Source organism: Sus scrofa, chromosome 13 (assembly GCF_054392235.1).
Source record: "Sus scrofa isolate SSC_HxYL_T2T_F1_AM1 chromosome 13, Sscrofa_HxYL_maternal_Yorkshire_Landrace_v2.0, whole genome shotgun sequence".
In the NCBI taxonomy this organism is placed as follows: Eukaryota; Metazoa; Chordata; class Mammalia; order Artiodactyla; family Suidae; genus Sus; species Sus scrofa.
Genome location: NC_139395.1, coordinates 223,053,497 through 223,075,499, shown reverse-complemented (window position 1 = coordinate 223,075,499; position 22,003 = coordinate 223,053,497). Strand labels below are relative to the sequence as shown.

Sequence of the window (22,003 nt, the reverse complement as noted above, 5' to 3'; positions counted from 1 at the left end):
TGGAAGCAAAAAGGCCAAGTAAAAATAAATACAAAGCGAACCGACTAATCGGAGCTCTCTTCTCCCTGTACGAGCTAAGAGAGCAGAGAGCTAAAGTTAGAAACGAAAGAGGTCTGAGCTTTTTGGAGAAAAGGGCTGAGGATATAAATACACACTCTCGTCTGACTCCCGGCTGAGTCGTGACGGGGGAGGTGCCCGGCTCAGCGACCCTCAGACCCGGGGCAGCGGTAACGAGACCCCTCGCGGGAGGCTGGGAAGCACACGGACAGACGGCTCCACCGAGCCTGAGCTGCTGTCGGATCGCAAAGGAAATCTCAGGAGTAAATAAGCTATTTCTGCTGAAAATCAGCCTGAGTTGGCTTTTCTATACTGCAGCCAAAAGCACACAAAGAGGGACAGCAAAGCCCTGAACAGCAAACCTGGAAAGAAGCGATGCTGCCGGGTGAAAATACGGTGGCCACCCAGTCACCGCTCGAGCAGAAGGCCCTGTCCAGCGAGGCCAGGGGCCGGGGGGCGGTGGAGGAGCCCACGGTGCCGGGAAAACAGCTCACTGCCACCCTCACAGGCAAGCACGAGCAGGCGTGGCTGTGCAGAGAGGGACACAGACACGCATGCACACGCCGGCATGGCCCTTAGACAAGTGACACGTATACACACACACACGCAGGGCGGCATGGCCCTGCAGACCCGTGACACAGACATGTGTGCACACATGCACACGTGGGCATGGCCCTGCAGACGAGTGAGCCCAGGCGCTGGAGCTGGAGCATGCCCCTGGCAGCACAGCTGCGTCCCCGCCTCAGTCCCCTTGCCCGGGAACAAGGGCAGAATGTCAGCATCACACACACCCGGCAGCCACGCAGACGCAGACCAGGTCACAGGCGTGAAGCACACTCGGCACCAACGCCGCCTGTGTGCGTGACAGCACGCGCGTGCCCCATGAAGACGCCAGCCCAGTCAACAAGGTCACCTCTGAGTGTGCGATCACTTTTCCTCTTCTCACCCCTAGTGTCTGAATTTTCTGCAACGAAGCACACGACTCTCACGAGAGAAAAACCTCTGAGCGGGACCTCCCACACGGGGCAGGCGGCCGCTCGGGAGCCTGCGCCCCAGGCCCGGCACCTCCAGCTGCCTGCTGGCCCCATGCTCTCCTGACTCAGCCACCCTCCGAGGCCAGGACGGCTGGCACTCAACTTTTATTTCTACTCAGTTTCGATGTAAATAGCCCCTTGCGGCTGGGGCCACTGCGGTACATGTTACTTTAGTTCTTAAAGCCCCTCGGGGAGGCAGTCCTGGTGTCGGCAGAGGGAGCCCCAGGAGCAGCCCCCGTGCAGGGCCACCGGAACATCTCTCTCCCACCTCCAGACGGTCCCCAAATTACAGATGCCTCAGGGCCTCGCACACAGAGCAGGAAGACGGCAGTGACGGGAGCTCGCCACTCCTGATCTCAGGCTGCGCGGGCCAGGCCTCCGCAGCGAGAGGGGGAGGAGGGCCCGGGGCTGGCGGCCAGGCCCCGCATCCGTCCAAGCCAGCAGCTTTTCTCCTGTAAGGGCCTCCCCGGCTGGGCCGAGGCCCGCAGAGGCGGAGCCGAGCGTGCAGGGTCCTCTGTGGGAGAAGGGCACTGACCTCCAGCCGCCGTCCGAGGGGCCAGGCCCTGTCACTCTCTCCCGCCCGCTGCCCAGACCTGCCTGGGGCAGGCCTGGACCCCAGGGAGAAGCCCGCCCCCTGTCGCTGCACGGAGCGAGGGTGGCCCAGGCCCTCCCCCCTGCCCGCTGGGCACAGGAGGCCAGGAGGCAGCACTGACGTGCCTTCTGGTCCTCGGCCCCTGCGAGGCTGGCTTCTCTGCGTGGAGAGGCGGTGCGCCCAGGTCCACGCGTGGACCAGGAAATCAGCTTTTAAATCCAAACGATCCGGCCTCTCACAGAACCCCAGGAGCAGGAAAGGAGCCTCCGTCTGCAGAGGGTGTGTGCTGTGAGAGGGCGGCTGGGGGCAGGATGGAGGTTCCAGCACAGCCGCCCCGGCCGAGGTTCCAACCTGCAGGCAGGCCTGTCTCCTCCTGCTCGTGCCTCTCCCGCTCTGCCCCACTTCCTCAGTCCAAGTTCGTGAGACAGACGCCGGCCGAGCGAGGCAACACGCCAGCACTGACCCCTAGACGGCCTGGGGCCAGGGCCACGTGGCGGGCACGTCGGAGCCCCGCCCTCCTCCCGAACCCGGCTTCCATCCCAGACACCTGCCACCGAACGGGCCGACACCGCGGAAAAGGGCACCGGAGCAGAAGGCCCTCGGGGGCAGGGCCGGGGGCGGCAAGGGGGAGGAACGGCAGAGGCCCAGTGGCTTGGGCACACCCGGCCCCGCGGGCCCCCGACTCAGGCCGGTGCCCACGAAGGAAGCATCTCGGGGCAGGGCCGGTGCTTTCTTCACAAGGCTCACTTCAGAGGCAACGCGGGCAGGCCGAGGGCAGCTGGCGCCCGAGCTGGAGAGGCCGGTGCCCACCACAGTCGCGCCCACCAGCATGTCCCAGAGAGGCCCCCCTCCTCGGGGAAGCAAAGGCTAGGCGTGTGCGTGTGCACGCACACGTATGTATGTATGTGCGTGCACGTGTGTGTGTGTGTGTGTGTGTGTGTGTGTCTTGCCCATTCGTGCCTTTTGCCTATTTGCCTACAGGATTTTGGTGTTTTTCTCCCCACAATTTTTAAACATTTATGATACACTGTGCGGCTTTCTCTCACAAGTGATCTTTCTGTCATCTGACCTTTGCCCGCAGTGTTCTGTTTGGGTTTGGTCCGGAAGGAGTTTTCAGGGGTGCCCTGTTTTAACATAATCGGATTTGCCATCTTTTCTTTTGTCAACCTTGAATTCTGAGTTCTGCTTTTGCATGTGTGTCTTTTTAGGGGTCGAATCGGAGCTGAAGCTGCCGGCCTGCCCCACAGCCCGGCACCGCAGGATCTAAGCTGCATCTGCGACTTACACCTCAGTTTGTGGCAATGCCAGGTCCTTAAGCACTGAGCAAGGCCAGGGATCGAACCCGCATGCTCGTGGATGTGAGTTGGGTTCCTAACCTGCCGAGCCGCGAGAGAGCCCCGCGCTCTGCCTTTCGAAGCCTCTCCAGGCGTGTGGTCACGCAGTGTGTACACCCAACACGCGGTCTCACGTCTGCTCTCGGGTCCGTGCAGTGCTTTCTCGTGTGGTGGTCTGAGCACAGATCTCATGCTGTCTCTGACAAAGTGATGTCCCACTGTGCCCAAATCACTTACTAAAAAGCCCCCTGAGACCTATTCAAACTTAAAAGTTTCTGCACAGCAAAGGAAACCCTCAACAAAATGAAAAGACAATCCACAGAATGGGAGAAAACCTTTGCAAGTGAATCAACTGACAAGGGATTAATCTCCAACATTTATAACCACTTTCTGCAGCTCCATACCAAAAAAACAAACAACCCCTTCAAAAAATGGGCAGAAGATCTAAACAGACAGTTCTCCAAAGAAGACATGCAGATGGCCAAAAAAACACACGAAAAGATGTTCAACATCACCCATTCTCAGAGAAATGCACATCAAAACCACCATGAGGTACCACCTGACACCAGCCAGAACGGCCGTCATCCAAAAGTCTACAAACATTAAGTGCTGGAGGGGGTGTGGAGAAAAAGGAGCCCTAGTACACTGTTGGTGGGATTGTAAATTGGTGCAACCACTGTGGAAAGCAGTATGGAGATTCCTCAGGAAACTAAACATAGAACTACCATTTGACCCAGCAGTCCCACTCCTGGGCATCTACCCAGAGAAAACCACGACTCGCAGAGACACATGTGCTCCAGTGTTCACTGCAGCACTATGTACAACAGCCGAGACATGGAAACAACCTAAATGTCCATTGACAGAGGCGTGGATCAAGAAGATGTGGTACATACACACAAGGGAATATTACTCAGCCATTAAAAAGAACGAAATACGGGCATTTTTAGCAACATGGATGGACCTAGAAACTATCATGCGAAGTGAAGTCAGCCAGACAATGAGACACCAACCTCCAATGCTTCCACGGACACGTGGACTCTGAAAAAAGGACGGACGGAACTTCTTTGCAGAACAGATGCTGACTCACAGGCATTGAAAAACTTAAGGTCTCCGGAGGAGACAGGCTGGGGGGTGGGGGATGTGCCTGGGCTGTGGGATGGGAATCCTGTGAAATCGGATTGTTATGATCATTATGCAACTACAGATGTGAGAAACTCATTTGAGTAATAAAAAAAAACAAGTCCCCCTGACCGAGCACTGTGCGGGCCCCCCGAGGGCGCTGGGCTCCCTCCGGAGCCCCCCGGCGCTGCGGGTCTGCGTTGGTCCCGCGCCATCACCCGGAGGGGCTCTCCAGGAAGGGCGGCCGTCCGCTCGGGCCCTCTCTCTTCCGAGCTTCCAGGTACTCGGGCTGCTGCTTCTTCGGTGACTTTCAGAATCAACAGGTCCAGCCCGAGGGGAAAAGTGTACGCCTCCTGGAGTCACGTGACATTTGTGAGTTTACTGCCAGAACTGCCGTCTCAGCGACGCTGCAACATCCAGACCAAGGATCATAATCCCACGCCCCTCTGCCTCAGGCCTTCTAGGCGCTGTTCTCTTTCTCGGGAACGTCTGCAATTTTCCTCACTCAGGTCTTGAGACGTTCTTACTGCAGCTCCCCTGAGCACGTCATCTGTGCTTCGCTGCTGCGGGGGGCTCGGCCCCCGGCATCTGCTCCCTGGCGGACGGTGTGTGCACGCGAGCCGCTCCTCGCGTGCCTGTCACCTCCCTGTGTCCGGCGCCTTGGCAAACGCCATGACCACGGAGCGGTTTTCATCACCGGTTCTCCGCGCATCAGCACAGGCGGTGAGGCCCCAGCGCTGCAGCAAGTCCTGCGGGACGGCGCCACCCCAGCTCTTCTGGGGGCCCTGCAAACGGGGCCGTTTCCCTGCCCCACCGCAAACCGCAGGCCTTCGGGCTCTCCTGCTCCTTCCTCGGCCTGGGCAGCCGGGACACTTGAGATCAACCCCCGTCCCCAGCCCTGCCCGAGGCCCCCCCCGCCCCCACCCACACCTGCACCTCTGCAGGGGGTACCTGTGTGGCAAGGACCAGTTAGCACCAAAAACGTATTTTCAATAAAACCTCCTTACTTTTCTGGCTCTTGTTGAAACCTTTGCTGAGACTTTTCTTCATAGAGAAAAACAAAACTTTCATCTGGGACAGACTGAATGACCAACATTTGTGGACCCTTAAAAAGAAGTTTTTAGATTTCTAAATGCTACTTGTACTAGAATTCGAGAAAAGTAGAGAACGCTCTTCTGAACCCCACCTCCTTACTGCAGGCCTCGAGGGTCCCGCCCCTCGCCCGTCACTGCCCGGCCACACGGTACTCCGCCAGCGCGCGCCCTGGGCCCGAGGCACCGTCTGCGGGTGGCCCCAGGCCCTCTGCACCTGCACTGATGTGGGGTCTGAAACACGAAGCCCCCTAAGCTTTTCATGCTGCTGGGAAACTTCGTTTTTTATTAATTTGTTGTTCTTTTTTGTTGTTGTTGTTGTTGTCTTTCTAGGGCCGCACCCACAGCATATGGAGGTTGCCAGGCCAGGGGGTCCAACCAGACCTGACACCACCGGCCTATGCCAGAGCCACAGCAATGCAGGAAACGAGCCACGTCTGCAACCTACACCACAGCACTTGGCAATACCGGATCCTTCACCCACTGAACGAGGCCAGGGATCAAACCCACAACCTCATGGTTCCTAGTCGGATTCATTAACCACTGAGCCACGACGGGAACTCCTAATCTGTTGTTCTAATTCCCGTCACTCATTATTAGAATAGGGGGACAGGGCTCAGCGGCTACACCAGCCCCAGGGCCTCCCCTGGGGTTACCACGGAGACCACACCCAGAGGCTCAATTCAGGCAGCGCAGGGTCCGGTCCAGGCACCTCTGCCCGGGTTCACGCATGAGGGTGGCTGTAGAGCAGGGACGGTGACGAGGTCACCGACAGGCTGCATTTGTCCTTCACGCACGAGTCCAGGCTGTGACATCCAACCCCCGCCCGCCCGACCGTGAGAGCGCTATTAAATATCAGAGCAGGACTTTAAACTCAGCAGGCATCACAGCCAAGTGGCGAAAGGGACCAGTCAAAACCCTCCCGAGGAATTTAATAAGCCTGTTTTCACAGGATGCAATCGCAGGAAGACAAAGAAAGGAATTAGCACTGCTGTGAAACCAGCTTTGAAAGCTTTGAAATCCTACTGACAACACTTGAAAATGCAAGAACACTTCGTCAGCAAGCCGAGAAGTAAAGACTCTGAGAACTCCGGGCCGTGGCGGCTTTCCCTCGGGAAGAAGCTCCGCACCCGCCTGGGGAGAGCGCTGCGCAGCCGGCGCCCTGAGCGGAGGCGGCCCTGTCCCGCCCCGAACGGACGGGAAGAGCAGGGAAGAGCAGAGACGCTGGCCGCAGCCACCGATCCTAGACGGGGGTCTGCGCCGAAGGAAACGCAGCCGCAGGTCCAGAGAGCCTGGCCGGGGCATGAACCCCCGGGGGCCAGCCTGGTGCTCTGGGCACGCGCCCTGACGGACGGCCCCCGGAGGGAAGTTTCTGGCGATCACAGAACCACATGACACTGGGACGCCTTTCTCCGCACAGCCTTCAGAGGCAGCCGGGCTCCCCAGGGCTGACTCTGGGGGGGGGCCCACTTGGACACATTCGCGACCGTCCTCGGAGACCCCAGACGGGCGACAGGCCAGGAGCAGCTGGAGAAAACAGGGCGGCCGGGCCCTCCGTCACCAGACTTCAAAGGCCAACATGAAACAAACGTCGTTCTAAACAAATCACAGATGACACAGTCAAACCCTGAAAATGCAAAGGCTCAGAAAGGCATCTGAAACAGAAGGGAAGCCACGCGCCCCAGCGCCCGCGGGGGCTTTGCCCTGAGCTGACGGCGCCCGGTGGCCGACCCCACACGGAACTCGCCTCCTTCCTCTGCGAGTGGCCGGGGGGGACGCAGACCGTGAGCTAAGGGCATGCAGAGCAGGACCCCGAGGTCTGGGGTCACCCCGCAGAGACCTGCAGGAGCGCCTGGGGAGGTGGCACTCTGCGCCGGGCCCCGGGCCATGGTCTGGATGCCCCCAGGCCCTCCGGGGGCGCCGGTGCCCCACGGCTGCCCACCCACAGGGCAGAGTCCCTGCCCCCAAGCCTCTGCTCGCCCAGCACGACACCCGTCCTCTTGCAGCCTCTCCCTGTGTCCCTGGAAGCACCTGCTCTGTCCCACTTGGCAAAACGGGCCACCTGGACCCTGTTGGGCCCACAGCCGATAGGCCCACGAGCGCGAGCGCTTCCTCTCTGACTCTGAGAGCCCTCCTCCAACACCCCCGCCCCGCCCCGTCCACCCACCCCCCTCCCTCTGCCTCCAGGCGCACCCCAGCTGTGCCTCCACCGCCCCCACCTCTCCTCTCCTTTCCGGGGTCCTGGAGACGCTGCCCCTCTGCTGGCCGGCTCCTTACACCCTGAGTTGCAGGGACTCCAGGACTCTCGGGTGCCACACCCTGTAACTCATTAACTCACACCACACGCTGGAGGGGCCGCCTTTCCCAGGCAGATCCACGAAGATGCCAAGGCCTCCAGCCCAGCTTTTGGGGAGGGAGCAGGGGTGGAAGTAGCACGCAACCCTGACGGCCTCAAGAGCTCACTCTTGAAAAAGTGTCAACACGCATAACTTAGTGAAGCACTGCTGCGAGAGACCCCCAGTCGCGGAGACCCTGGCCTTGCCCCAGAGCCCCCCATTCCTGCCAACCCCGCAGACACTCACTGGGGAGCAACCCAAGGTGACACATCTACACAGAAAACCAAGGGGACAGTTCGCTGGGACGCTGGGACAGTAGGTAGGGCAGAGAGCGAGGACGCAAAAGGAGCTCCACCGCCCTTCGAGCGGCTCTGCTGTGAGTCCCCCAGACGCTCTTGCTCTTCGCGACCTTGACAGCTGCAGGGGGACGAGGCCGGTGGTTTTCAGGACGGACCCCAGAGGGGAAGGGCCCGTCCTGCCCGTCCAGGGCGCGGGCCGTCACAGGCCCCACCCGAGGACGCTGGCCCTGGGCACCGGGCCTGGGCGCCTCTGTCAGCTGCTCTGTGCCCCCCACAGCGTCCCCTGGAAGGAGGTCGTGCACACCCACCCCAGGAGGGGTGCGGCCCTCCCCGGGGACGAGGACAGAGCAGCTTCAGGGCCAGGTGGACCCCGCAGAGCCCCTCCCCTCCCCGCTCCCGTGTCTGTCCCTCAGTTGGGACCATGGGGTTTACTTCATGCTTGCGGCCAAGACCCCGTCTGACTGTCCGGTGGCGGACCCGGCTGCAGTGCTGTTGTCCCTGCCGCCCCCGCCCCCCCCCACCACTCCGTGGGGCTGCTGTTTTGGTACTTTCTTACGTCCTGGCACTGCCGGGGCTCCGGGATCACGCCGGCATTTCCTGCACAGTCTTAGAGAGGAGCGAGCGCTCACTCTCCATTTTCTCACGTTCTTTTGACTGAAGTATATTTGCGTTACAACGTCGTGCTCGTTTCTGGCGTGCAGCAGAGGGCTCCGTGGTACACGTGCACGTCTTTTTCAGATCCTTTTCCTGTGGGGTTTGTTACGGGACACCGGATCGAGCCCCTGGGCTTGACACTGGTCCCTGTTTGTCCTTTCACGCAGAGCAGCGTGTATCTGCTAACCCCCGGCTCCTCATTCGCCCTCCCCCACTTCACTCCTTATTTGTATTGCTCCTTTATGGAGCATGCAGTCGCCCGGTAAAAAAAAAAAAAAAAAGCACTGGTGGCAGACAGCTGGCTCTGCCTCCCCAGGATCTGCCCCCCTCCTTCTGATAAGAGCACCCCAAATCCGCTCGGAGGAAGGGGCCCTCTCCCCCTCTCCCCGGGACGCTGCCTGGATGGTCCCGCGGAAGGGCCGCCTGCAGGTGGCTGAGATGGGGAGGGGCCTAAACCCTCCGTTTTAAACCGCGTGCCTCGTTATTTCCAGGGATATGCAGTATTTCCATCATTTTATACATGTAAAAACCGTAACCCCTTGTGCTGGTAATAAGCAGAGAGCAAACCTAAGTAGGAAAGCCACCACTGACGATTCTGACGCAGACGAAGAATACACACCCTCACTTCAGAATGCCCACCGCCTGCGCCCCGAGTCCACGGCCCCATGTGGGCGCTTCTTCCTTCCTACATCTTCAAGTTGCTCTCTTTTCCACGTGGCCATCAGCAAAGCCTCTGGTTTGCTAACAGGATGAGCATTCCGAACTCGCGAGTATTTTTGCCAGGGTGCAGTGTTTGGGAAGGTCCGCACCCATTCTGCTCCAGGAGAGAAATTTTACAGCTGCAAGGGTGGCGATCACCACAGCTCCAGAAAGCAAAGGGATTCCAGTTCACTCGCGAAAAGCAAGCAGCCACTGTTAGCCATGAGCAACGAATGTCACAGGTAACCTTGAGAAAAAGTATCGTAATGCCTAGGTTTTTAAAACCTGAACTCTGTGCGCTTGCTTTAGGAGGTAACGTTTCCGGAGGCCCGCTGAAATAGCTGAACCCCGGGATCTGCGGAACTGGGGGGCGGGGCGGGGCGGGGGCGCGCGGGGCGGGGGCGCGCGGGGCAGAGGCGCGGGCGCGCGGACGGCCTAGCGGACGGACGGACGTTACGTTAGCAGGTAACCGTCGCCGGCAGGAGGGAGCCGGGGGCAGCCACCGGGCCCTCGCCGCACAGGACCCCGAAAAGACTCAGCGGAGCGGACCTGCGGGGCCCCGGCCACGACCGCCAGCACCGACAAGGGGACGGCCAAGCGCACGGCCATGGCGGCCCGGGCCGCGCCGACGACGCTGCTGCTGCTGCTGCTGGCGCTGTTCCTGCCCACGCAGACCTGCGCGGAGCCCACGGAGAGCGCGCCCACCGCGACCCCGGCCCTGGCCGGCAACGCCTCCTCCAGGAGCCCAGCCCTGCCCGGCGTGGAGCTCAAAGCCGGCGGCCCGAGCCCCGCGCCCGGCCTGCTCGCCCTGCTGGCCCCGCTGGGCCTGCGGCTGGTCCTCGGGTAGCGGCGCCGCGTGCAGGCCTGTCCGGCGTGGCCCCTGGGCTCTGGCGGCCCACCTGCGCCCACGCCTCGACCTCACGGCAGAACCGGCTCCAGAAAACCATCCCGCCGCGACCGGCGTGCAGCACGTGGGCACCAAGGGCACGACTCGCCAACAGACTGAAAGCAGAGGCGACGTCCCAGCGAGTGGAAGCCGAGGCTGAGGAACGTCGGGGACCTGCACCTCCACCTTGGGAATCAACACGGTTTATGTTTACTCCGGTTCATTAAATTTAGTCACAAAATGACTGGCTGGTGTGCAAAGCGTTTCTCTGTGTTGCTGGCAGTGGGCGGCAGCGGCCAGGCCTCCCAGCAGTGCAGCTCTTGTAAGACGAAAGTGCCTTGGGGACAGTGAGTGACGGGGCCAGTGCAGTGTCAGCATATGGTCCCCAAACCCAGGCCTGGTTAGCAGGTCCGCTTGTGCACTCTGCTTCCTGAACCCCCCACCCCACCCAATGGATCCCAGAGACCACACGTGTTGGATCTCATGTAACCTTCAAACCCTACTGCTCTATTTCTGTATGTGTTGGACAATTTTAAAATTTAAAGGTGAGGTTTCTCCCAACATAGTTTTAAAAACTTGAACATAAGGTTTGGGGAAAACGGAAAACGGAGTGTTTGCAAAGGGAAGACTGGGCTCGCGCCAGAGGTAAGTTCACACACATTTTGTGCTATTTCCATCCATGTTTTATCTCCGTAAATCCACATTTGAACTACTTCCTATCTGTTTCCAGACAGGACCTGGGACAAAGCCTAAAGCAGATCCTAGAGGGAAATGTAACGCAGCCACAGCGCACAGAGGCCCCCAGTAACGTCCCTGGCGCACAGTCACCCAAGGACACGCCAGCATCTAGAGCTGTGATGCCTTCATACCCAAACACACGACAGCCTCCGCGAGCTCCAGACGCCGGGGCCAGCCATCCGGAGGATGGGAACAGCGCGTGTGAGCAAAGACGGCGCGGTCTGGACGGCACGTCCCCGCCCGTGGTAATGCTCTGATTTACATAAAACGATACAGACGGATTGGCACTGAAGATAAACGGCGCTTTTTACAAAGTTCGTAGGATTCGACAGCGCGGTTCCACTCTGTCCATTAAGGGTGGCCCGTTACGGCGATGAAAACACTGGTTTCCCGCAAACACACGTCTTCAGTCGCCAGTCCTACCACCGCGTCTCGAGGAGTGAAGGTGCAGAGACTCCTTCCAGATGATGCACGGCCTGACTTCATTCCCAAGCATCTGAGCTTTGACCTCAAGAGCGAGGAGAAGCACTGGCAGCTCCACTGCCTGCTGGACATGACTCTGGGATTCCTGTACTGGGGAGCAGCCATTTCTGCTCTACAGGGAAGGTGCTCGGTCGGGCCCGTCGATCAGACCCCAATACTGAGAAAAACCTGCCGCATCCACTCTCCAGACACAGGCGGTGGGGCTCAGGGACGAGGCCGCCAGCTCCCGACAGCCTGAGCGTCCACGCCCGTGGGGCGCCGTGCCAGGCGCCCAGTCCGGTTCTTACCTAGCACCTGCTATCCACACACAGTCACAACCCTTCACACAATCACTGAATCCTTGCAGTAAAGAGGTGGAGGTGCCAGTATCCCCGTTTTGCAGATGGGGAAACTGAGGCCGGGGGTTAAATAGACTTCAAGGTCACACAGCTGGTAGAGGCAGGGTCTTCAGCATGACTCAACCCAAAAGTCTGGTTCCAGAGGCCAGGCAAGTAATGCCTTCCCATAGCTGCCTCTCCGCTGAAAACTAGACGATGCCTCCAAAAACAGGGGCAGGGGGCCCGATGGAGGAGAAAAGCATACGGAAAGCCGTGCAGAGCTGAAGAGGCTGGGAGCTGGACCCAAGCAGGTGGGCAGTGTGGACAGAGGGAGGAGGCCAGGGGCCTGGAACAAACAGGGGGAAAGTGGTGAGAGAGAAGAGGCTACAGACCAGGCCGAGGGAGGAAGCTGTGGGCTGCTGTAGGCAGGGCAGTGGGCAGAGGGAGGCGGGGGCAGGTGGGAGCCGGTGGGGAGAAGACAGTCGGAGTTGGCTCACATGCGGGAGGCCAGGAAGGGCCCGGAGCACAGGGTGAGCTGATGGCCCGGGCTGCCGTCAGAGGGCCCTGAGGGCAGGAGGGGACTCAGGGCCCAGGGAAGAGGCTGCTGTCCAGGCCAAAGGAGTCAGCGGGGGCCCACAGGCCCCCAGGGCAGGGGACGTGGCATGCAGACATCCTAGGAGGGGATTCCTGCAGGGACAGTGTGACATGAACGTGTGCTGAAGGTGGAGGCTATAGACAAGGAAGGCCGAGGGTGACCGCCGGGTCCGTGGCCACTGGGGCTGATGGCCTTCATCGTGAGGAAAAGGGTGGAAGATTTAGGAAAATGAAGCCACTGGTTGCAAGCATGGCGCTCGTGCCGCCTGTGATCGGCCATCCCAGAGAAGGAGGCACGACATGCAGCCCGGGGCCCAGAGCGCTGCGGAGCTGGAGATGGAAAAGCAAAAAGCTGCATGGCCAAGACGGCGTGTCCAGAATAGACCTGCTGCCCCGGCCCTCCCGCCACCAAGGCTGGTTCTGGGCCAAGGCACCGCTGCCCACCTGGCCCACAGGCCAACCCGGGCAGCCCGGGCAGCCCCGAGCATGTCAGGCTCTCCACCTGCCCGCACCCTCGCCTCCTGCCTGCTCTCCAGCCTGCAGCACAGAACCTTCCAAACCGCACATTTCCGGCCCAGCACAAGCGGCTCAGAACAGACACAGCCCCATCGGTGGCCCGCGGCCCCAGGCGGCCTCCTTTCCCGCACGCTTGGTGTCTAGTGGGGCTCCCGTTAAGAGGAGGCGCTGCCCCCCACCCCGGCCTGAGAAACACTCCCTTTAGGGAGCTGGGGGGCCCACCCCTGCTCCTGCCCACCCTCCCCCACCTCAGGAAGCCTGGGGAGACACGGGCCTTGCAAGAATGAGAAGACCCCTCCCAAACCCAGACGTCTCAGCAGAGGCTCCCTCGGCTTCGGCTCCCGTGGTGTTCTGGACACGAGCCCGGTGGGGTTTCTCCTCGGAAGCTGAGAAGAGGCTCCTGGCTCGGGGGGCTCGCCAGGAGTCACCCAGAGCGGAGACGTGAGGAGGGGACAGGCTGTGGCCCGGGCTTGGTCCAGGGGCCGTATCCCTTGCTCCCCTCGTGCCTCGGGGGTAGCCAGCTGTCCTCCCCTCCCTACAGGCAGGCGCGGTTAACAACAGGTCTGCAGGGAGCCGTGTCGACCCCCAGGGGCCGGGCACTGTCCCTGCCCAGGGCCCCTGCACATGTCCCCAGCCACACTGGGAGCCAGGTGGGGGAGTCTGTCTGACGTGAGATGAAAGGTGAGCAGGCCCACCCAGCCTCTAGAATCATCTGGACAGAAATCAGAGCCCCCTCCCCTCCGCTGCCTGCCATGGGGGTGGGGCCTTCTCCCCGCCCAGCCCTCGTGCCCTCAGAAACAGGCAGAAACACAGATGTCCACACTGGCAAAGCCTCTGCTGGTCGGGTCCTGGGACTCCTGCTGGACCGCGCGGGGGCTGCAGCCGGTGGAGCCCGCCAGCTGCTTCACCCCGTCCCCACAGAGCCCAACCTGGTTCTGGCAGCCAGGGTTCCTGAAAGAGACCTCACCCCCCTGTCTCCCCTCCAAGCAGCCACCGTGAGACCAGGGAGCCACGCATGCGATGAAACAGCAGAGTGGGAGACAGAGGGTCCAGTGCCACTTGCCAGTCCCTGATGAGGGGCCCAGGCGTTGAGAGCCAGCCAGCCAGTGGGCTGCCACGTGCCCCCAGAGCAAGCCCGGCCCGACACAGGCCAAGGGGGCAGGGAACAGACAACACATGCAGAGACGGGGCCCCTCGAGTGCCCACACGACAGGGCAGGGACAGGACCGGCCCAGGGGAGGCCCGGGAGCACAGCTCCACGAGGAGACCTGAGCTGACAGCTGAACACCGAGCAGGGCAGCCTTCCAAACAGCTCGGGGATAAGAGTCGACAGCCAGAGGAACAGCAGACACGGGGCCCGGGGGTGGGGCTGGGTTGGCACAGAGCAGCAGGCAGAGAGATGGAGGGACCCAGGCCAGAGGCAGGATCGCAAGCCCTTCCAGGGGACGTCTGCCCCCGCAGCGATGGCCAGTTATGGGAAGGGCTGGAGCCGGTGCCCCAGAGAGGCGCCCGCAGGGACCACACGAAGGGCAGGGCCCGGGAACGCCAAGGAGGTGCTCCTGGGGCTCGGAGCGGGGTGCCAACAGGAGGAGGACAGAGGGCGGGAGATGCAGGCAGGCCTCGCTGGGACGCGGGGTGCGGATGCAGGCGAGAGGCCGGGCGGCTGCAGGCCTGGGGGAAGCTGTGACATCAGCAGGCCTCTGGCTGAGGACAAGCAGGAGGGGAGGCAGGCAAGCCGGGCTGGCACGGCCCAGGCGAGACAGGGACGCGACACTGGCCACTGCCCTTGACAAGACAGGGCACGAGGGACTGGAAGAGCCACTGAGGAAGGGTGTGAGGCCACCTGAGGCCACCTGACGGGAACAGATGAGGAGGCCGTGACAGTGGGGACAGGAGGCAGGAGGGGCCATCTGAACAGACAGCCTGATGGGCCAGGGAGCTCGGCTGAGCATGGGGACCAGGCACAGGGGGACAGGGTGGGGGCGAGAGACCGGGATGGAGCCCTGGGGGCCGCTTCCGGGCAGAGGGAGACTGGGGCGGCCATGGCAGCCTCCGACAGCAGGGAGCGGGCCTGGCAGGGGTGGCGCCAGACACCCGCAGTTCATTTTCCACCAAATACCTAATTCCAAAGCGCCCTTGGGAGTTAACCAAAACTTCCCAAATTTAAGACTTCCCAGAGTAAAGGCAGCTCCAGAGACAAGCCAGGACTGGACTCAGCGGGGGCTCACAGGGCGCCACAGAGCCGGGCAGGCAGCCTGACCCCGGCGGACCTTCTGGGTCTTGAAGGGGGCTCGAAACGCGCGGGGCACGCTCTGCTTTGAGCCCTGCTCACGGACTTGGGAAAACCACTTCTGCATATTTCTGAACATCCAAAACATCTTTTGATCTAGTCTATTCCTGACAAGAGCCTCTCATGATACAAAATCACCAGAAAGGCACCTCATCCGAGAGGACATCACCCGTCACACCGCGAACAAGAAAGCGCCACCGCAAATGCTGCGAATAAAAAGGTCACAACACACAGAGCTGCACAAAGAGTCAGACGAGTCACAGGTGGAGAAAGCCACTAAAAATCACCAACACAAAACGCTGCAAGGCAAGCGCCTTCCTTCAGCGGCAGTTCAGCTGTGCTGGGACGCGGGCCAGCCCTCAGAGCCTGAGGGGAGAGCCAGGAGGACGCGGGGAACGCGCTCTGGGTCGCACCTCCGAGACACCCACACGGCCCGCCTGGGATGCCCGGGCCGCAGCCCAGACGCAGCCCCGCACCGCGAGGCCTCTCCTGGAGAGGTGCGCAGTGAAGCCCAGGCCGCCAGGCCAGCGCCTGGGGGCAGGCAGCCCCTCTAAGCACCGCTGCGCACACGGGACCTCACCGCAGAGGACAAGACCACAAGACCGAGCCCAGCAGCGCCGGCGCGGCAGGAAGGCAGCAGGACGGGCAGCAGTGGGGCTCCGCAGAAGGATGGCCAGGCCGTCAGTGGGCGCTTCTGGAAACGCCGATGAGAGCGGTGAGCAGACCTGGGACAGCCGCCGCGGTGGTGTGGCGGGCGAGGGCCTGGGCGGGAGCCCCGCGGCCCCATCCGGCCTCTGCGGTGCTGGGAAGCGCGAAGGAGGAGCCAGCACCCCAGCGGCTCAACATGGGGCTCCGTGGGTCCCTGGCGCGGGCGGGCGCGGCCCCAGTGGGTCCCCAGCCCAGCAGCTTCCTTCCTCCCTCGACGGCTTATCTCAGAGCCTTGATTTCCTGGCTTTCATTGCGCCTATTGTGTAAACACGGGGGCAGGGAGGGCGGTCAGAGACACCCAAAGGTCCACGGGCTGCGAGATGGCCTCGCTGGCTCCAGAAGACCGCACGCAAAGACGGCCGTGGCTGTGGGAATCCAGAGGTGATACCAGTTCTGAGGTTTTTGGGACCCGGATTTATCTTCAAGAAAGAGAACTGAAAAATACAAAACTGTGCTGTGATGAATTAACTCTTATTTTATAGGCCTGAGAGCCTTTCCTTACTAAAACGCTTTTTAAGTCATTATTCAAGTACAGAGTTAGATTTAAGCTATTAAGCGCCTCATTGATTTTCCTGCCTCTGCTGTGCTTTGAAACAATCCTTAATTTGCTCATTAATTTAATATTTATAGCAAGATGTTTTGTTTTCCTATTCTGTGATACCACATATCCGTCTGACTTATACATTTAAGTATAGATAGATAAGACGCATCTATTTTTAAAAATCCAACAGGAGTACAAGGAGTCAAACTACTTGACACAGGTTCCCGAATTCTAAGATTTCAAGGTAATCTGTGAGGATTCAACCTTCGGATTAAGACCTGATCCCATAACTGTTACTTTCAAAGGCTAATTTCCAAGAGGTAACCATACCAGAACAGAAACAAAGACACTTCTTCCCGCAAAAAAATTCTTTGATGTATCCATCGCTAACCCTCTCGTGAGCCGGCTGTCAGAGGAAGAAGGGCCAGCCCAGCTGGCGTGCACAGGGGTCCCCGGCCACGCGATAAGCAGAAGGGCCTCCGAGGTCCCCGTCCATCCTCAGCAGAGATGCCGGAGGGGGAAGGTGTCGCGGGGGCCAAGCTTAGAGAAGGGGTGCGGGCCTGGACCTCGGCCGAGGGGAGGGCCGGGCCACACCTCCTGGATCGACCGTCCCCGCCGCCGTGACCGTCCTTTGCTGGGAAGATTCCTGTCTGCAGACGGACGCTCGCCAGCGGCCCGGAGCCAAGCCGCACCCACGCGGCGCGCTCGCAGGCTGGATGCTCCTCCGGCTCCTCCTGGGGGAAGGACGACGGTTGCTCTCCAAGGTCGTGACGTCTTCTAAATAAATCAACCAGAACTGCATTCTCCTCCGGGAATACAACACTGACTTTTAAATTAAAGATAGGTTACTTCCACAAAGCATTAAAAGGCAGCAATCCAAATCAGTTTGGCAGAAAGACGAGCAGTGAACTTCCGAGGCCCCCCAGCCTGCCGCCCAGTGCCCAGCCTGCCTTCCACGCCGGCCCCTCGGCCCCTCGGCAGCGCGAGGCCCTCCAGCTCGCCCTCCGCAGGGAAGCCTGCCGCTCTCCCTGTCTGCAGCCCCCGGACCGGAGTCCCCTCCTCCTCCAGGGTGTACCTGATTCCAAAGTACACAGCAGCACACGGGGAACTGCCGTGGTGGCCAGGCTCCCGCCCTGGGGCCGCCACACTGCCGGAAGCACAGCCCCATGCACCCTCACGTCGTCGGGAGCCAGGCGGAGAGCCCGCCGTGGGGCAGCCCGCCAGCCTCAGAGCTGCGGTGGAGACCGAGGCTCGTCCCCAGCTCCTCCTCAGAGGACGGGTCCCCACGCCGCCAAGAGTCACTTCACTGAACTTGTCCCCTTAGTCCAGGGTCACAGCCCCTTCCAACACCGACCTTCCCTCATGTAAAAGGCTCCAGATGCCAATTCCTCTGCCCTTTCGTCCTAAGAATCTGGTAAAAGCAGAAATAACCACATGCGGCGTTAAGCTGAACGTCAACCAGCATCGCAGCAGGGAGCTTCAAAACTAAGCAGTGGAAGAAATCAGATTAATTTAGGGTTGACTTCAGAGAGCACCAGGGGCAAAGTCAAGTGGGCGTCCGAGTGGCCAAGACAGTCCGTTTAGAAAAACCCACAACTTAGAGGCACGCAGAAGCCGTGCTCCGTGAAGAGAGCCCGAGCGTTTCATTCCCTGCTGTACTTTCGGCATCCGAGTCCTGCCACACAGTAGACGCACAAACACCTGCCCAGTGGCTGCGGGAGTCAACAAAGGAAGAAAGGTTTAATTTATACCAGGGAGGTACACGTAAGACGCTAGGAACCCCTCAGGTTTAAGGAAAGTGACCATCACAGAACCTACACTGTTTGCTACTCAAGTTAGCGCCGCAATAGTTAGTGTAGGTCAGATGCTCAATTTTGCAATAAAACTCCCTCGAGCCCAGTATCTTACCATCTAGGAACACAGTGGCCGAGGCAGTTCTCCGAGGAAAGGGCGGCGCTGTGAAGGCGCAGAGCAGAAAACGAGGTCTGGACACGGGGCAAGGCCAGGAGCGCGACCAAGATCAGGCCGTGGCTACGCCAGGGGCAGGCCGCGCCAGCCACGCAGGCTGGACCGCACCAGGCTGCACACCAGGCTCACAGAGCCGCGGGCGACAGCTGCTAGATTTCAGGACCTCTGCGAGCACCAGCCAGCAGCTCCCTGGCAGCCTGAAACAGGTAATGGTGAGAATATTTAGCTGTGGAAATTGGGAAATACTACAAAACAGGGCTCCCCCCCCAACACACACACCTAAGAAAGCCATTTGTTAAACGCTTACCAACCGCAGGTACTCACAGGATGGAAACTGTGTCTCAAAAAGTGAAAAAGCACATAGGATGGGGGGGGAACCCCTCTGATAAAAGAGGAACTATTACAATAAATGTCTTATTTCTTTTTCAATACGTTGAAAGTAAAGTAAGGTTTTCCTGGGCATGAGTATTTAACATCGGGACACCTCTGAACGAAGCTGACGTATTAACAGCCTGGACGGGAGACCACACGGCCATCTCAGCAGCTGCAGAGAAAGCAAGTGATAAAACTCTGCTGCTGCCCAGGAGAGAGCTGCGTCTCAAACTCTCCAGGCAGGCGGTGACCTCCATGACTGGAAGAAGGACACGGCCACGGGGCTAAAGGTCACCGCCGAGGAAGCACCAGAGGCGTCCAGGTCGAAGCCGGAGCCAGAGATGCACCTGCCATCCACCCCAGCCCCTCGGCCTGGTGCCCAGGGCGGCCCATGAGCAAGGAGGAAGTGCGGGGGCGGGGGGGCCCTGAGTGAGGAGGGCATTGGGGGGGGGGCGTGAGCAGGGAGGGAGTGCAGGCGGAGGAGAGGCGCTGCTGCCGTTTGGTCCTCTCTCTGGAAAACCAGAGACACAGCGGTGCTGGGGACGCAACCCGCGTGCAAAACTCAACAGCTTCCCCCCACCCCCCACCCCGCCGACAATGACAAGCCAGGGGACGGGACACCTTGGCGAGAAGGAATTCTGTATAGGATCCAAGTGGCATTTCCCATCGCGGGGCAGAGGGCAGCCACGCAGTGATGGAGGCAATTGGCCAACTGGAAACAACACCCAATCCCGACCTCACACCGTACAAAACGGACCCCAGGTAGATGAACGGGCTGCACGAGGAAAACAGCATAAAGCTGCTGGAAGGAATCAGAGAGGGAGCTCGACCGTAGGAAGACGGCCTCAGGTGGGACGCCAGACCCAGAAGCCGCAGGAGAACACCCGATACATGCGAATACACAAAGTTTAAAAATTTCTCTTTGGGAAAACAACAGTAAAACCAAAGGACCAAGGGCGACCGAGGAAAACGCTGTAGGTTTCCCTGCGAAATCGTGAGAGGCCCCGCCTGCGCCTCCGACAGGCGCCACCTCGGGGTCGCCGCCCCACCTCCCACCGGAAGCAGGCATTCGGCCGGCGCTCCGGCGCCGGTGGGGGGCGCGTCTCGGGAGGCTCGCCCGGGGCTCCACACCGGGGCTCCGGGGCTCCGCGTGGCCGGGATTGCCAGCGAGAATGCAGGTCGGTATCGCTCACCGACCTCCCTCAGGCAGAGTGGACAAGAGATCCGACGGAGCTGGGGGCGGGGGGCGGGTGTGCCGAGAGGGGTGGAGAGCCCAGCTGCTAATGTCCACATCTTGTGGACTCGCTGGACAAGACCCAAGCTGGGAAACCAACGCAGGGCGACGCGACTGGCTCCGCTCCGGAGAGCGCGCTGGTTTCCCCACAGAGCCTGCCTGCGGCTTCCTGCGACGATGCTGGGACGGTGCCCCTGTGTCCGGGGAGGGGGCGCTGGCCACCCGTCACAGGTGCTGCCGACCTCCACCCCCGAGCTGGGCCAGGCGGTGTCTGCCGGCTTTCTCCAGTCTGAAGTTACCACCTTTCCCTTTTTAATAAATAACCAACTTGGGGAAGAGATGCTTCGAGAGCAGGTAAACATCCTGCTTCTTCTCCTCAAACTTGCGCTAATCTCAGCACCGTCCTGGCCTGGATCATCCTGAGCGTGGGGCCGCCTCCGCCGGCTTCTGTCTCCTCATTCTGCCTCTGGGGCCACCGGGACTCTTCCGCCCTCCCCCTGCTGTGGAGTGACACTGCTCACCTCATCCTGTGGCATCGACGCCGAGGCCACCCTTGTCCACATCCTTGCTCGGAGCACCGCCTCCTTGTGGCCCCGTCCCTTCCCAGCGCGTCCCAGTGCTTCCCAGCTCTCTGCACCTGGCGGGGCAGCGGGGGTGGGGCTGGGGGGCAGAAGCATCTTTGCTCAGAAAATGTCCTTGGTTCTCTCAGGGGATTGGGTGAGGAGTGGGGACGCATGAGCAGGGCCACCTGTCCATGGTACAAATGTCACACCCCGTGGTGTACAGCAACACTGGGTTCCAACCCAGGGCCCGGGCTGCCTGTCACCCACCACACACTCAGGCTTACACGTTCACACCGCCACCCTCCCCCCGGGAGAAACAGACGGTACTGGAGCAGCCCTCTCCGCCTGGAGTCTTACGGAGTCTACTCAAAGGATCATTTTCCAAAATCTGGCTAATTCCGCCCTGCCCCACACGGCAGCTCTGTTACTGTTTCGTCCTACACGGAGCTGAGCTTCCGCTCCCATGCCATAGGCTGGGTCCCCCACATCCTGCCTGATGTGGATCCCTCTGTCCTGGGGTCTGTGGTTCCCAGAGCCGGGCTGTACTGGGATGTCTCCTCAGGGAAGCCCCGTGCCCACCACTCCGGCCACCTGTGCCCTCCTTCCTGGCCCCGGCCCCACAGGCCCAGCCTCGCCTTCAGGCTTTGCCTGTCTCCCTTCGGCTGGAAGGTCGATGCGGGTCTCCCTGGGCGAAGGGCAGCACGCTCCCTTCCCGCACGTTCTGGAAATCACCTCACATCAGTCCATGAGTCCGACCCCCTCCACACAGCTCTGGGCACGGTGGTCACCCAGGCCTGATTGGCCAGCTGCTCTGGAAGGGACAGGGGGGTTGTTTGCGCGTGTCTTCAGGCTCAATTCCTAGAGAAGTGCTGCATCAAAGCACCGAGCATGTACCGTTCTGCAGGCCGAGCGTGGTTTTCAAGATGCCGGATAGTCCCTCCCTGCCTCCTCGGACGAGCGGGAGAAAAAGCCGTATTCTGGGGAAGAGCCCACCGGACAGGGACCTGCCAGCACCACACCTGAGGCTGCCGTCGTTAGGACGCCTGGCAGCCTGCGCTCCACGTGGCGTCCACGCTGTTCAAGAACCTCCGCGCCTGTTGCTGAGACAGACCTGGAGAGCCGGCTGAGGGCTGTCCCAGCACCATGGTGTCACAGGCGCCCTTACCCCCAGCCCCTCCAAGTCCCCGGCCACGCAGTGACATGCTCACGCTCGGAGCAGCGCTACCCACAGAGGCAGGAGGGAACAACCCCGCCCCATGCCTCGTGAAGGGATAGAAAAGATGTGTCACCCCACGAGACGGACCACCGGCCAGCGACCAGGAGGGACAAACTGCTGGTCCACTGCGCTAGCCCGGCGACCCCCAAACCTGCTGTAGCGAAAGGAGCCACAGACACAAAAGACTGCACAGGGCACACTTCCACTTACACAAACTGCCCAGAAAAGGCAGGTTTACAAAACAGAAAGCAGACTGGTGGTTGCCAACGGCTGGACGTGGGAACAGGCATTAGCCAGGAACAGAGAAGGGAGCATCTGGGTGACGGGAACGTTTTAAAAGTGGCCTGTGGTAAGAGCTGCAC

The 22,003-nt window shown here is 60.6% G+C and overlaps 1 protein-coding gene across 18 annotated transcripts in view; it reads right to left on the bottom strand.

Moving 5' to 3' along the window:
- The window catches only part of ADARB1 (adenosine deaminase RNA specific B1), a 109,119-nt gene that overhangs the window by 76,278 nt on the left and 10,838 nt on the right, over positions 1–22,003 (bottom strand). For 10 of the 18 annotated variants that reach the window (XR_014823969.1, XR_014823968.1, XM_084989785.1 and 7 more), the window contains exons 2-3: positions 18,197–18,453; positions 15,765–18,000 (exon numbers count right to left, since the gene is read on the bottom strand). The exons of 6 other annotated variants lie outside the window; for them this stretch is intronic. Coding sequence is in view for 8 of the 12 variants with exons in the window: in XM_084989785.1 (XP_084845911.1) it covers positions 15,765–15,885 (121 nt within the window). In the remaining 4 variants the exon portion in view is untranslated. Of the gene's footprint in view, positions 1–15,619; positions 18,001–18,196; positions 18,454–22,003 lie in introns of those variants that run through there. 2 more of the 18 variants (XM_084989792.1, XM_084989794.1) reach the window with 2 other exon arrangements.